Raw genomic sequence first — 12454 nt, 5'->3', positions numbered from 1 at the left:
TGGGGTTATTAATTTAGTTGCACCAAGTTTTTCCACCATTTTGGTGTCTTGTTTGGAGAAGGTCTACACCAAATTTTACACCATTTTCGTCTTTTGGTACATACAATGGAGATGCCTTCAGAGTTTAGTAGTTTAGTTATGTTTTGAATATAACTGTTTTTTAAAGAATGAAATACAATATAAATGCCTTTAGAGTTTAGTGTATACGATATAAATATTGCTCCAAATTTTGGTCTTTTGGTGCAAGTCGCCAAGCATAACCTGTCTACATCGTTTTGCATTTTATCCTTTTGTGCATGTATGAACATAGTGCTGAAAGTTTCTTTTTTTTTTTCTTTTTTTTTTGTATTTAATATGTACCAAGGTTCTTTCATTATGCATGGATCAATTGTTGCTTGAACCTTGTCCTTTCAATAACTTAAAGTGTTTGAAGATGAATACGATGCTGGAGACAAGAAATGGCCGTAGAGCAATAACACGGGAAAATGTAGTTGTACCTGTTCAACTGAAAAACTACTTTCTTGACAAGTCTCCAACTGCCACTTTCATTACATATTATCCTCAGGTTGAGAGAACAAGTATGGTGGCAGAGGAAGATAGAATAAGCAACTTGCCAGATGATATAATTCAGCACATTCTCTCTTTTCTTGACTTGAAGTATGCTATGCAAACTAGTTCATTGTCCAAAAAATGGAAGCTTGTTTGGACTTTATTACCCCAACTTAACTTAGATAGTTACGAGTTTCCCGATATGCACAGTTTTAATAAATTTGCAAAGCATGCTTTGTTACATCGCAACCATCATAGAGAAGTTTCTGTATTGGAGCTAAGATGTCGGGGAGTAGCTAATCAATCAACTAGCAGAAGTATTGTGAACTATGCTGGCTTGCATAACGTTACGCGACTGACTTTGGTTTGGTCCGGTACAAAACATGTTGAATTCCCACAATTTCTTTTCAATTGTCGGGCTCTTGTGGATCTCACCCTTGAACTCGAGTGCTATCGTACCGCGAGTCTTGCAAGATGCAACATATCAGAATCAGGTTGGGACTTTCCAGCTTTGGAAAAGTTAAATTTGAGATATTTCGACTTAGATGGTGGTAAAAATAAACACATCAACCTTTTTTCCAAGTGTGTGAACCTAAAGGACCTCACCTTATGCCGTATCAACATGAACGGCTTGGATGAATTAAATCTTTGCGCCCCACAACTTTCTAATCTTTCAGTCACATTTGGATACTCTGGTCCAAAGGTTCTTAACGTGGTTGCTCCTCAACTTCAGAATCTAACTGCATCTGTTGATTCTGTTCATGTACTTCATTGCCGTGATCTTTTACAGAAGTCTACACGGGGTTTTGATTCTCTGGAAAAAGTCAATCTCTCATGGCCCGAGGTTAATTTTTATTTTCCGAAGGAGACACGTCTTTCCCAATTAGTCGGTGTATTCAAAAAACTCTACAGTGCCAAATCTCTTATCCTAGATCCGTACATCCTTAAGGTATAAAGATACGTCATAAGTAATTTTTTATACATGTTACTAAGAGCATCTCCAACGTAAAAAGGTTTTTTTTACAATGCCATTTAGTTTTTTTATCAGTAAAGCTTTTCAAAAAAGCTTTAAATCCAATGTCAAAAAGCTTTTCTTCGTACGAATCACAAACCTATGAAAAAACATTACTCAAAAAGCTTTCTAAACCTTTTCTTTTATAGAAAAGAGCTTTCACTGGAGATTCTTAAATTAATTTCTGATTACATAAATGTATGCATCAAATGCTTACACCGTCGGTTAAGACGTACAATGATGCAGGTGGTTGGATGCATTATTGTTTGTTTGATGTTAGGGTTTGTTTCATTTAATTGGTCAATTGGCAGTTTCAATTAGATCGTTGACATTGGTCTGTATCACTTGTAACCTTTTTAGATCTTTTGGATTTATTTATATCTAATTTCTCTTTTTTCGCCTAAGAAAATTAAATTTTCACACCCATTTCATTTCATGTAAAAAGAGAATCTTTATCACACGAAACATGTTTTCACCCCGATGTATCACAGATGTCTATAACAACTATTTTACATTAGAGTTACATACTAGCTTCGTTTTAATTTAGTTATAAATAAGATTTACGTTAGTTGTTAATAATCAGTTTCATTATTTGTTAACAAAGGTACAATTAACATTTATAAAAAAAAAATAGAAAAAAAGTTAAACCCATATTCTATATTGTAGAATATGTAAGGGTATTTGTTAGTTCCTTTCACTTATCTGTTTTTCATGAATTGGTTTCTAATTTTATGTTAGGTATATACAACACAAGTGAATTGCAAAGTTTAGTGTGATGTAACATGGGGTTTTTTAAGGATTGCTACACCAATATATATATATATATATATATATATATATATATATATATATATATATATATATATATATATATATATATATATATATATATATATTACCATTTTTGTGTCTTGGATTGGAGAAACTCTACACCAAATATTACACCATTTTGGTGTTTCGGTGCATACAATGAAGATGCCTTTAGAGTTTAATAGTTTAATTACGTTGGGAATAAAGATGAGGACAACAATTTTACTTTAAACTGATCTATTACACGATAAAAATATTGTTTTTTAGGATGAAATTCTTGCAAGCTCACTTAGAGGCCTACTTAGATCTCCTCAACCAAGAGAATTATCTAATAGATTAGGCTGCTCCTTGAATGAAATAAAAATGTTTTGTTGTAGTAGTTATATTGCATTTTATCTTTTTGTGCATGTATGAACACAGTGCTGAAAGTTTCTTTTTCTTTGTATATAATATTTACCAAGGCTCTTTCATCATGTGTGGATCAATTGTTGGTTGAACCTTGTCCATTCAATAACTTGAAGTGTTTGAAGATGAATACGTTTCTGGAGATAAGATATGAGTACAGCCTAACAAAACGGGAACATGTAGTTGTACCTGTTGAAGTGAAAAACTACTTTCTTGACAAGTCTCCAGCTGCCACTTTCATTATAGATTATCCTCAGGTGAATACAACTTCTCAGTTTAATTCTCATGAAAAATTAAACATTGAAAAACCCCTTGAACTATATAATGATGTATCCTCGTGAATACAATTGTTCAGCTCCCACTAGTTGGAGTCTATTTTGTTTTTTATGTATAGCAATCTATTTTGTTTGCAGAACATACATGATGACGCAATGTTGGAAGCAGAAACAAAAGTACCGGATACTATAAGTGAGAATATGTTGCAGGCAAAAATACAGACGCAAGATCAAGTTACTACAATACAGAATGAGATGTTTGATTCTGAAATAGAAATAGAAATGCGAGATAAAGTAATTACAAATTGATTACTTTTAATCTCCTTTTTTTTTTTTTTTTTTTTTTTTTTTTTTTTTTTTACTTTTTTACGCATCTGTTAGTGGGAACAATTCTATTACTTGTCACATTTAGCAGCTGTGTGAAGTTGATTTGCTTACTCACTTTTAGTAAGAATAAACTATCTATATGTACTTATAATTTCTTATAGTAAGTTTAAACAATCTATATGCACTTATTAATGTAACATTATTTTTTTGTAATAGAATTTTATTCCCATTGTAGGTGCCTCAGAAGAGGTGCAGCCAGCAGGTACATGATGATGATGATGATGATGATGATGCAGGGGCTAAAAAGATGGCCAAGTTGGATTTAGAAAAACAACAACAACCAGCTGCTGATACTATAATAATAACCCAAGACAAGGAAATGTTGGATGCAAATATACAGATGCAAGATGAAGCTATTACTAATCAAGAGGCTATGTTCGAGGCGAATATACAGATAGATGAAGCTATTGCAAAGCAAAAGGCAATGTTTGAGGCTAAAATGCAGATCCAAGATGAAGCTATTGCAAGGCAAAAGGCAATGTTCGAGGTGAAAATACAGATGCAAGATGAAGTTAATACTAAGCAAGAGTCGAATATAAAGATGCTAGAGCAAGCTATTACAAAGCAAAAGGCAATGTTTGAGGCTCGTATACAGATGCTAGATCAAGTTATCATAAAGCAGAATGCTAAAATACAGATGCAAGATGAAGTTATTACCGGGCAGAAGGCGATGTATGAGGATGAAAGAAAGGTGCAAGATCAAGTTATCACAAAGCAGAAAGTGATGTTTGAGGCTAAAATAGAGATGCTAGATCAAGTGTCCACCAATCAGAAGGCCAAAATACAGTTGCAAGATAATGTGATTGCAGAGCAGAAGGCAAAGATACAAATGCTAGAGGTAGCAAATTTGGATCAAGAGAAATTGATTTCATATGTCGTTAAGTCCAAAATAGCAGAACTGAAAGTCCAAGTTGAGAGTGGGAATCCAGATTATGAATTGATTCGCTCAATTGGGTCTGAGATCAAATCAGTTATGGAATTGATACCCGAGAGCTTAAGGGCAGTCATGGAAGCACAGTATTCTTTTGAGTATGTACAGTGGAAGAGTTTATTCCTTACCAAAATTGATGCTAGCCAATGGGCAAAGATTGAAACCGAGCTGGGGTTTATTAATGGGTTATGAGATTTACCTTTTCTATTAGCATTTCGTTAGACTAAATTATGCTTATTTTATGTTTGTGAAACTCAAAGTAGTGTTGGTTGGCCCAATGAAAGCTTATTTGACATTTCCCTTATATATCAATGTTTTTTTTCCCTTTCCTTCTAGCCTGAAAGGTCTTTTCCCCCACAACAATTTAAAGACGGAACTGCATGCCTAAAATGGGCACAAATTATTTACTTTTTCTTTGACAATGAAACTTAGGTTCACTTCGGTTTGGTTGATAGAATCCCATGGGATTCTAACGAAATTGGAATTGAATTTCATTGTACGGTGTGTTTGGTTCACAAAATTCAAAGGTATTAGATTCCGTTGGAATCTTAACACTTCACCATTTGAAGAAATTGGCATTCCTTTAAAAGTGATGGAATTTAATTTCATTTGTATCTTCAACATTTAAAAATGAATTTTACGTTCCACTGGTCGTGTTACGTTTAAATGATGGAATTTTACGATTACGTTCGCCTCACGTTTAGAGCAACATTTTGTATGTATATAGTAAATGTCTTCAACTAGGACAGAGCATTTAGCAACATAACAAAAGGCTCACATATGAACACAACATTAACTATCATGCCTCCATAAAACAAAATCTGAATTGGATTCTTATGAAAACAATTCTTAATAAACAAATATATACATACACATATTGATATAGGCAAACGAATACACAGCGAGAGCTAATATCAGTAACAAAAATTAAGTTGTGATGTGGTCTAGCTGTTGGTGGCCTGCCTCCTCTAGGAGAGATCAGGAGTTCGACCCCCATTGGTTACGTATAAAAAATACAATTTCATATCTGTCATGAAGTATCCACCCATGACACATTTCCCATATTGTTTGGGGGTTAAAGGGGAGGGTGGTTTTACCTGGCCGTGCCCTTGGATCGGTTTCAAGGTTTCCTCCCGGGCAGCGATAGGGGCGGGGTTATTATCGCTGTATCGACATAGTCGAAACGAGAGATGATCGCAACGGGTGGTTTAGTCTCCCTCGAGTGATCCCAATCGCTGTTAAAAAAAAAAAATATATCAGTAACAAAATCAACTTAAGCTCATAAGACAACACAAAACTTAATTTAAGGTCTTAATCACTATTTTGCACCATGTAGTTTTTCCAATTTTTAAAAAAACTAGAAATTTACATTGAACATGATAATAATCAAGTTATATTATGAAATTATGGATGCGAGCTTTTTATGAAAAACTCGTATCTAATTAAATGTGTCGTTTAGTTAAAAGAGTTTAGAACTTTTAGACGGAGGATATAAAACTAAAACAAATACAACTAGCGTTTGAGAAAAAGCTCATTTTTAGAAAGCAAAATTTCCTAAAACCTATAGAGGAAATGATATGATTTGGGTGATAGTTGACGGGTTGTCTATGAGTGCGTTTTATTACAATAACTCAAATGATTTATCTAAGTGAATTGATTCAGATGTATCTAATTGATATCTAGTTGTCCATTGTGTGTGATAAAGATTTGTCTTTTGTTGACTCTTCGAAGGATTTATGATAAAATTTAGAAACTCTAGTGAATTTGTGTTTGGCGGTTCTTCTTTAAGCTATTGACCTTACTAGAGTACTAGACGAATCGACTACACTGTCGGGCTGAAAGGTCTCACGACTTTGATTAAACCGATTTTAACGATTTTAGTGAACATAACTTAGTTGGGTTTAAACTTGATTTTGAAAGCAATGACTATGATGAGAGTTAAAAAAAAACTTAATTGTTTAAGAACGTCCAGATTTCGAGAACATAATCTTCTTAATGGTGGTAGATTTGTAACACCCTAATTATTAGCCTACGTGAAATAAGTAACTTTATATGATATTTAGTATCTAATTTACATGTTATATACAAATTATGGTTAATTGATAGAAATTAATTAGAAAAATGAAATGATAAATTATGTGTGAATAATTTATTAAATGGTGAAATGAATTCGTTTTGTAACGATGGTCACGTAAAATGTATGTTTGATCGAATTGGGCTTTGTTAGGAGTGTCTAATGAAAGATATGATGTTTTAGATAACAGTTAAAATATATATCATGATTAATATAACTAATGATTTTTAATATATAATAAGTATGCATATGCCTGCCTATATGTGGTATATGTATATGTATAAATAAACTATATTGAAGTTAAATAACTAAAAGCACTAAAAACTACAAAGGTTGAATTCAAAATTTAATTAAATAAATATGCATGTCGGAGATATGGATTAACTAGCAAGTTCCACATAGATATATAAACAACTAAATGAAATACGTTTGAATTTATCTCAAAAGATGAGTAAGAATGACTAAGGTGCTTGTTATTACTTCCATGATGAGTTTTAACAAGAATGAAGCCACGTAAAACTAATTGACGACACGTACATACCAACTTGCATAGAACACTCGAGTGTTTTAGTAGTGAATATACTGCTTATTCGCTTACTTCCGGCTAATATATATATATATATATATATATATATATATATATATATATATATATATATATATATATATGGATTCATTCGTCTACTCATTGTTAGGAAATATGGATTGCTCAATAGGATAATGTCACCGGACTCAAACTAGAATCGTGAAATACTTTCTCAATAAAGTATTTTGCCCCTATTGATCTTGGGTTGCACGAAATCAATATTGAAATAAGACTAGTTCAACAATCTTTTCTAGACCAAGAAAAGTTGTTCTTGCAAAAGTATAATGCAGAGAATGTTTGTTAGTATGCTATAGTGTAAGAGAAGGAAAAATCTGGAACTTTTCTTCAAATGAAGAAGCATTCTATTTATAGTTGACAAAAAGGTGTGAATGAAGAGTCACAACTTTTCATATGTAACCATAATGAAATGATACATCTCTTGGGAAACAACACCACTTATTTGGTAAAAAAGGCACCAGGGATTGATAAGCAACGTTTTGGACCAACATGCCTTTTGGGTAAAAAAAAAAGGCACCAGTTCTGTTTCCACGCTTTAAGCCGCGTCGTGGCTAGAAGTGTAACGACCCGACTTTTTCGACTTTTAATTATATTTATTACTTTCACGAAACTGCGTATTTTTGCGTACTAATTTAGATTTAAGAAAGGTTTCCAGAAAGTAAGAGTTTGAATGGAAATTAAGCACAAATAAAAGGGAGAAGAGGAAGGGTTAAAACCTTAAGGGAAAGAGAAGGTTGGCTGTCAAATCAAGCTGCAGGGTACCTGATAGTGCTATAAATGAAAATATATTTAGTATCAATATCCTTCCAATATGTAAAGCTTTTAGTTACTATTGTTCTATTTTTATGTAATAATCGTGTAAATAAATAAGTGCGAAGACAAAAGAAGAAAACGACGATTTGAAGACGCAAATGACCAAAAAGCTCAAATGTACAAGATACAATCAAAGTGGTTCAATTTATTGATGAGAAACGTGTAAAAATGACAAGAGTACAAGCCGCGAAACGCAAAGTACAAGATATCTAAGCGTACGAAAGGACGTTCGAAAATTCGAAACCGAGACATGAACCAACTATCAACGTGCGACTCAACGGAGCTAAAATTACAAATTAACTATTCACATAAATATAATATAATATATAATTAATTATGTAAATTATATATATATTATATTTATATATTAAATGAATAAACGTCGGCAAGCTAGGATCCAATTTCTGCGTGAGCTGGAATTCGAAGCTCCGCACTCGCGGAGCTGTAAGCCACAAAACCTCCGCACTTGCGGAGCACACCAGGACCCAAATCCCACTATAAAAGGCGATGCAATTCGACGAAATATTTACACCATATCCATCTTTCTCTCCTCAATGATATATATATATATATATATATATATATATATATATATATATATATATATATATATATATATATATATATATATATATATATATATATATATATATATAGTTTAGTTTTATATTAGTTAGTTTGGGTTATGTAACGTTTATTTTACGGGTTTTAAATTCGGAATTATGTCCGTGTAACACTACGCGATTAATAACCACTGTAAGCTATGTTCTTCCCTTTTAAATTAATGTCTCATATTTAAGTTATTATTATGCTTAATTGAGCCGAAGTAATCGTGATGTTGGGCTAAATATTGATAATGGTAAAAACGAACATATATTTCATAGCATTATTCCTCAAGAAAGACAAGCTTTTAGTTGCAATTGTTCTATTTACAAGTGATATTCGTTTAAATAATAAAAGGTGAAGACAAAAGACAGATTCGACGAATTGAAGACGCAAACGACCAAAAAGCTCAAAAGTACAAAAGACAATCAAAAAGGTTCCAATTATTGATAAGAAACGTCTCGAAATTACAAGAGTACAAGATTCAAAACGCAAAGTACAAAATATAAAATTGTACGCAAGGACGTTCGAAAATCGGGAACCGGGACCAGAGTCAACTCTCAACGATCGACGCAACGGACTAAAAATTACAAGTTAACTATGTATATAAATATAATATAATATATAATTAATTATATTAATTATATATATATTATATATATATATTATAAACCGTCGGCAGAGAAAGACTCCAAGGGTGTGAGCTGTAAATACATTCTCCGCGACTCGCGGAGTTTGAAGAGGATTTTGCCGCGAGTCGCGGAGCCCCAAAAATCGAAATTCCCTATAAAGCCAACCGAATTCTGATCACAATTCATATCTTTTTCTTCTCTTATCATACGTAAAATTTATATATATATATATATATAATTTATATTTTAATTTTAATTTTAATTCTAATAATAAGGGTATGTTAGCGAATGTTGTAAGGGTGTAAGTCGAAATTCTGTCCGTGTAACGCTACGCTATTTTTAATCATTGTAAGTTATGTTCAACCTTTTTATATTAATGTCTCGTAGCTAAGTTATTATTATGCTTATTTAAAACGAAGTAATCATGATGTTGGGCTAATTACTAAAATTGGGTAATTGGGCTTTGTACCATAATTGGGGTTTGGACAAAAGAACGACACTTGTGGAAATTAGACTATGGGCTATTAATGGGCTTTATATTTGTTTAACTAAATGAAAGTTTGTTAATGTTAATATAAAGATTTACAATTGGGCGTCCCTATAAATTACCATATACACTCAATCGGACACGATGGGCGGGGTATTTATATGTACGAATAATCGTTCATTTAACCGGACACGGGAATGGATTAATAGCCACTAGAATAATTAAAACAGGGGTGAAATTACATTCAAGGGTAATTGGTGTAATTGTTAACAAAGTAGTAAAACCTTGGTTTACACGCAGTCGATAACCTGGTGTATTCATTAAACAAAGTATTAAAACCTTGTTACAATTCGAATCCCCAATTAGTTGGAATATTTAACTTCGGGTATAATAATAATTTGACGAGGACACTCGCACTTTATATTTATGACTGATGGACTGTTATGGACAAAAATCAGACGGACAGATTAAATAATCCAGGACAAAGGACAATTAACCCATGGGCATAAAACTAAAATCAACACGTCAAACATCATGATTACGGAAGTTTAAATAAGCATAATTCTTTTATTTCATATTTAATTTCCTTTATTTTATATTTAATTGCACTTCTAATTATCGCACTTTTATTTATTGTTGTTTAATCGCACTTTTAATTATCGTACTTTTTAATTATCGCAAGTTTATTTTATCGCACTTTTATTATTCGCAATTTCATTATCGTTATTTACTTTAAGTTTTAATTTAAGTCTTTTATTTATTTAATATTTTACATTAGGTTTTAACTGCGACTAAAGTTTTAAAATCGACAAACCGGTCATTAAACGGTAAAAACCCCCCTTTATAATAATAATATTACTTATATATATATGTTTGTATTTTTATAAAAGTAAACTAATATAGCGTTGAGCTTTGTTTAAAAAAGATTCCCTGTGGAACGAACCGGACTTACTAAAAACTACACTACTGTACGATTAGGTACACTGCCTATAAGTGTTGTAGCAAGGTTTAAGTATATCCATTCTCTAAATAAATAAATATCTTGTGTAAAATTGTATCGTATTTAATAGTTTTTCCTAGTAAAATATAAGCTATTTTATATACACCTCGCATAACATCAAGTAATTTTTGGCGCCGCTGCCGGGGAAAACTCTTAAACGCCAGAAGCGCAACGCTAATATAAAAAAAAAAAAAAGATTTTTTGTTTACTTTTATTAAAAATTCGTTTTTGTAAAAATACGTTTTAATTATTCAAAAATATAAAAAGAAAAACAAAAATATAAGTATTTTTAAGATTTTGTTAAATATTTAAGTTTTATAAGTTTCTTTATTTCTATTTTAGTTTATAAAAATATAAGTTTTATTAACTATCTTTTATTTATAGAAAAAAATTAAAAACAGAAAATAAAATAAATAAATAAATAAAGAAAAACGCGTTGAAGAAATAAGCTGTCATCTGAATTTTGGAACCCCGCGAGTCGCGGGGTTTGAAGCATTAAATACCGCAAGTCGCGGAGTGACTCTGACACCACCGACAGAACCCTAAATCTGTATTAATTACGGAGTATTTATTAATTATTATTAATATAAACCCTAATTATGTATTATTATTATAATTAATTTTATTTTAACTTTTACTTTTTATTTAATTTATGTATTTAGTATTAATTAGTTTTAATTAAATTGTAAAATTAGTAGTTTTATAAAATAAATAATATAAAAATAATATTTTTATAAAAATTGTACTTTTTACAACTTTTTATATATTTTTATATTTTGTCCCTTTTTAATCGTTGTAGCATAACTTTTGTATTTTTAAGCTCATATTTAATTTTAAACTTAGTTTTTGCCATAGTTATTTTTACTCCTAGATTTTTAGGCTTTGCCGTAGAATTCCTTAAGTGCTTTTTCTTTAGACTAAGATTTAGGTACTTTAAAATTTTGCGACGCCTTTTTAAGTTTTAGTTTCTTTTTAAGTTATTTCAATTTGGGATTTAGTTTTTCCTGTAAGCTTTAATATTTTTAGACACCTTTTACTATGTATCAATTATCATTCCAATTAGTAATTTCAATTTGCGATTATAATTTTAAGTTAGTTGTAGTAATAAGGTTAGGTTAGTATTTTTAAGTTTTATAAGTTTCTTTTATTTTTTTTTCGTCACCTTTTATTTTTCAACCATTTTTCTTTTTCGACCTTTTTCGACGAACTCTTTTTCTTTCTTATTTCTCGCTATTCTAGTTTTAGGACATAGATTTTTATTCTACTTCTTATCTAAACTTTCTTAAAATTACGAAAATTTATTTTAAGTGGTTAAATTAATAGACATCAAAATTTTCTGGTTCGTAGTAATAGTTGGATTTGTACGTGGACCGGGTTATTGGAGCCAAACAGTCCTCAATTATATTGAGACCAAACGAATCCTGCCCCTCTGCTGCATCTTTTGGCTATTCGAAACGTGGGCAAAATCAGAAAAGTCTATTGATTGGATAACTTATTATAATTTTTCTTTCCTTTTAAAAACTAATAGGATATTCAGTGAATGCACCGAGCAAGACGTTCACCACCTTTTGTACGTTCACCACCTGTAACTAGATCAAGACATTTAGCAAATATAACCGCCGTTGATTTTTCTTTAGAATCGTCATCCAGTCGACCAAGTACTTCAGTTCAAATTTCCGATAATCCATTTTTTGAACCCGACCTCACAATTGAGAATCCAGAGAATATTCAGGAACGGTTCGTAGATCCTGAACCACTAAACTTTCCTCCGGAGCCACCAATCATTCAAACAGAGATTGTTGAGGAACGAACCATTAAATCAGAATCATCTAGTGATACCGATTCAACAAATTCAATTATGGAGAATCTGGA

The 12454-nt window shown here is 31.5% G+C and overlaps 1 protein-coding gene across 2 annotated transcripts in view; it reads left to right on the top strand.

The window, feature by feature from the left end:
* LOC139894597 (uncharacterized) overlaps nt 1–4664 on the top strand; it is a 104718-nt gene extending 100054 nt beyond the window's left edge. For both annotated transcript variants that reach the window (XM_071877983.1, XM_071877982.1), the window contains exons 3-6: nt 365–1498; nt 2833–3033; nt 3190–3345; nt 3614–4664. In XM_071877983.1, coding sequence (XP_071734084.1) covers nt 365–1498; nt 2833–3033; nt 3190–3345; nt 3614–4561 — 2439 coding nt within the window. In that variant the 3' untranslated portion in view covers nt 4562–4664. The remainder of the gene's footprint in view (nt 1–364; nt 1499–2832; nt 3034–3189; nt 3346–3613) is intronic.
* Nucleotides 4665–12454: the final 7790 nt, after the last annotated feature.

Source organism: Rutidosis leptorrhynchoides, chromosome 2, assembly GCF_046630445.1.
Source record: "Rutidosis leptorrhynchoides isolate AG116_Rl617_1_P2 chromosome 2, CSIRO_AGI_Rlap_v1, whole genome shotgun sequence".
Taxonomy (NCBI): domain Eukaryota; kingdom Viridiplantae; phylum Streptophyta; class Magnoliopsida; order Asterales; family Asteraceae; genus Rutidosis; species Rutidosis leptorrhynchoides.
The sequence above is the reverse complement of the archived record's forward strand: the minus strand, read 5'-3'. Positions and strand labels throughout refer to the sequence as shown.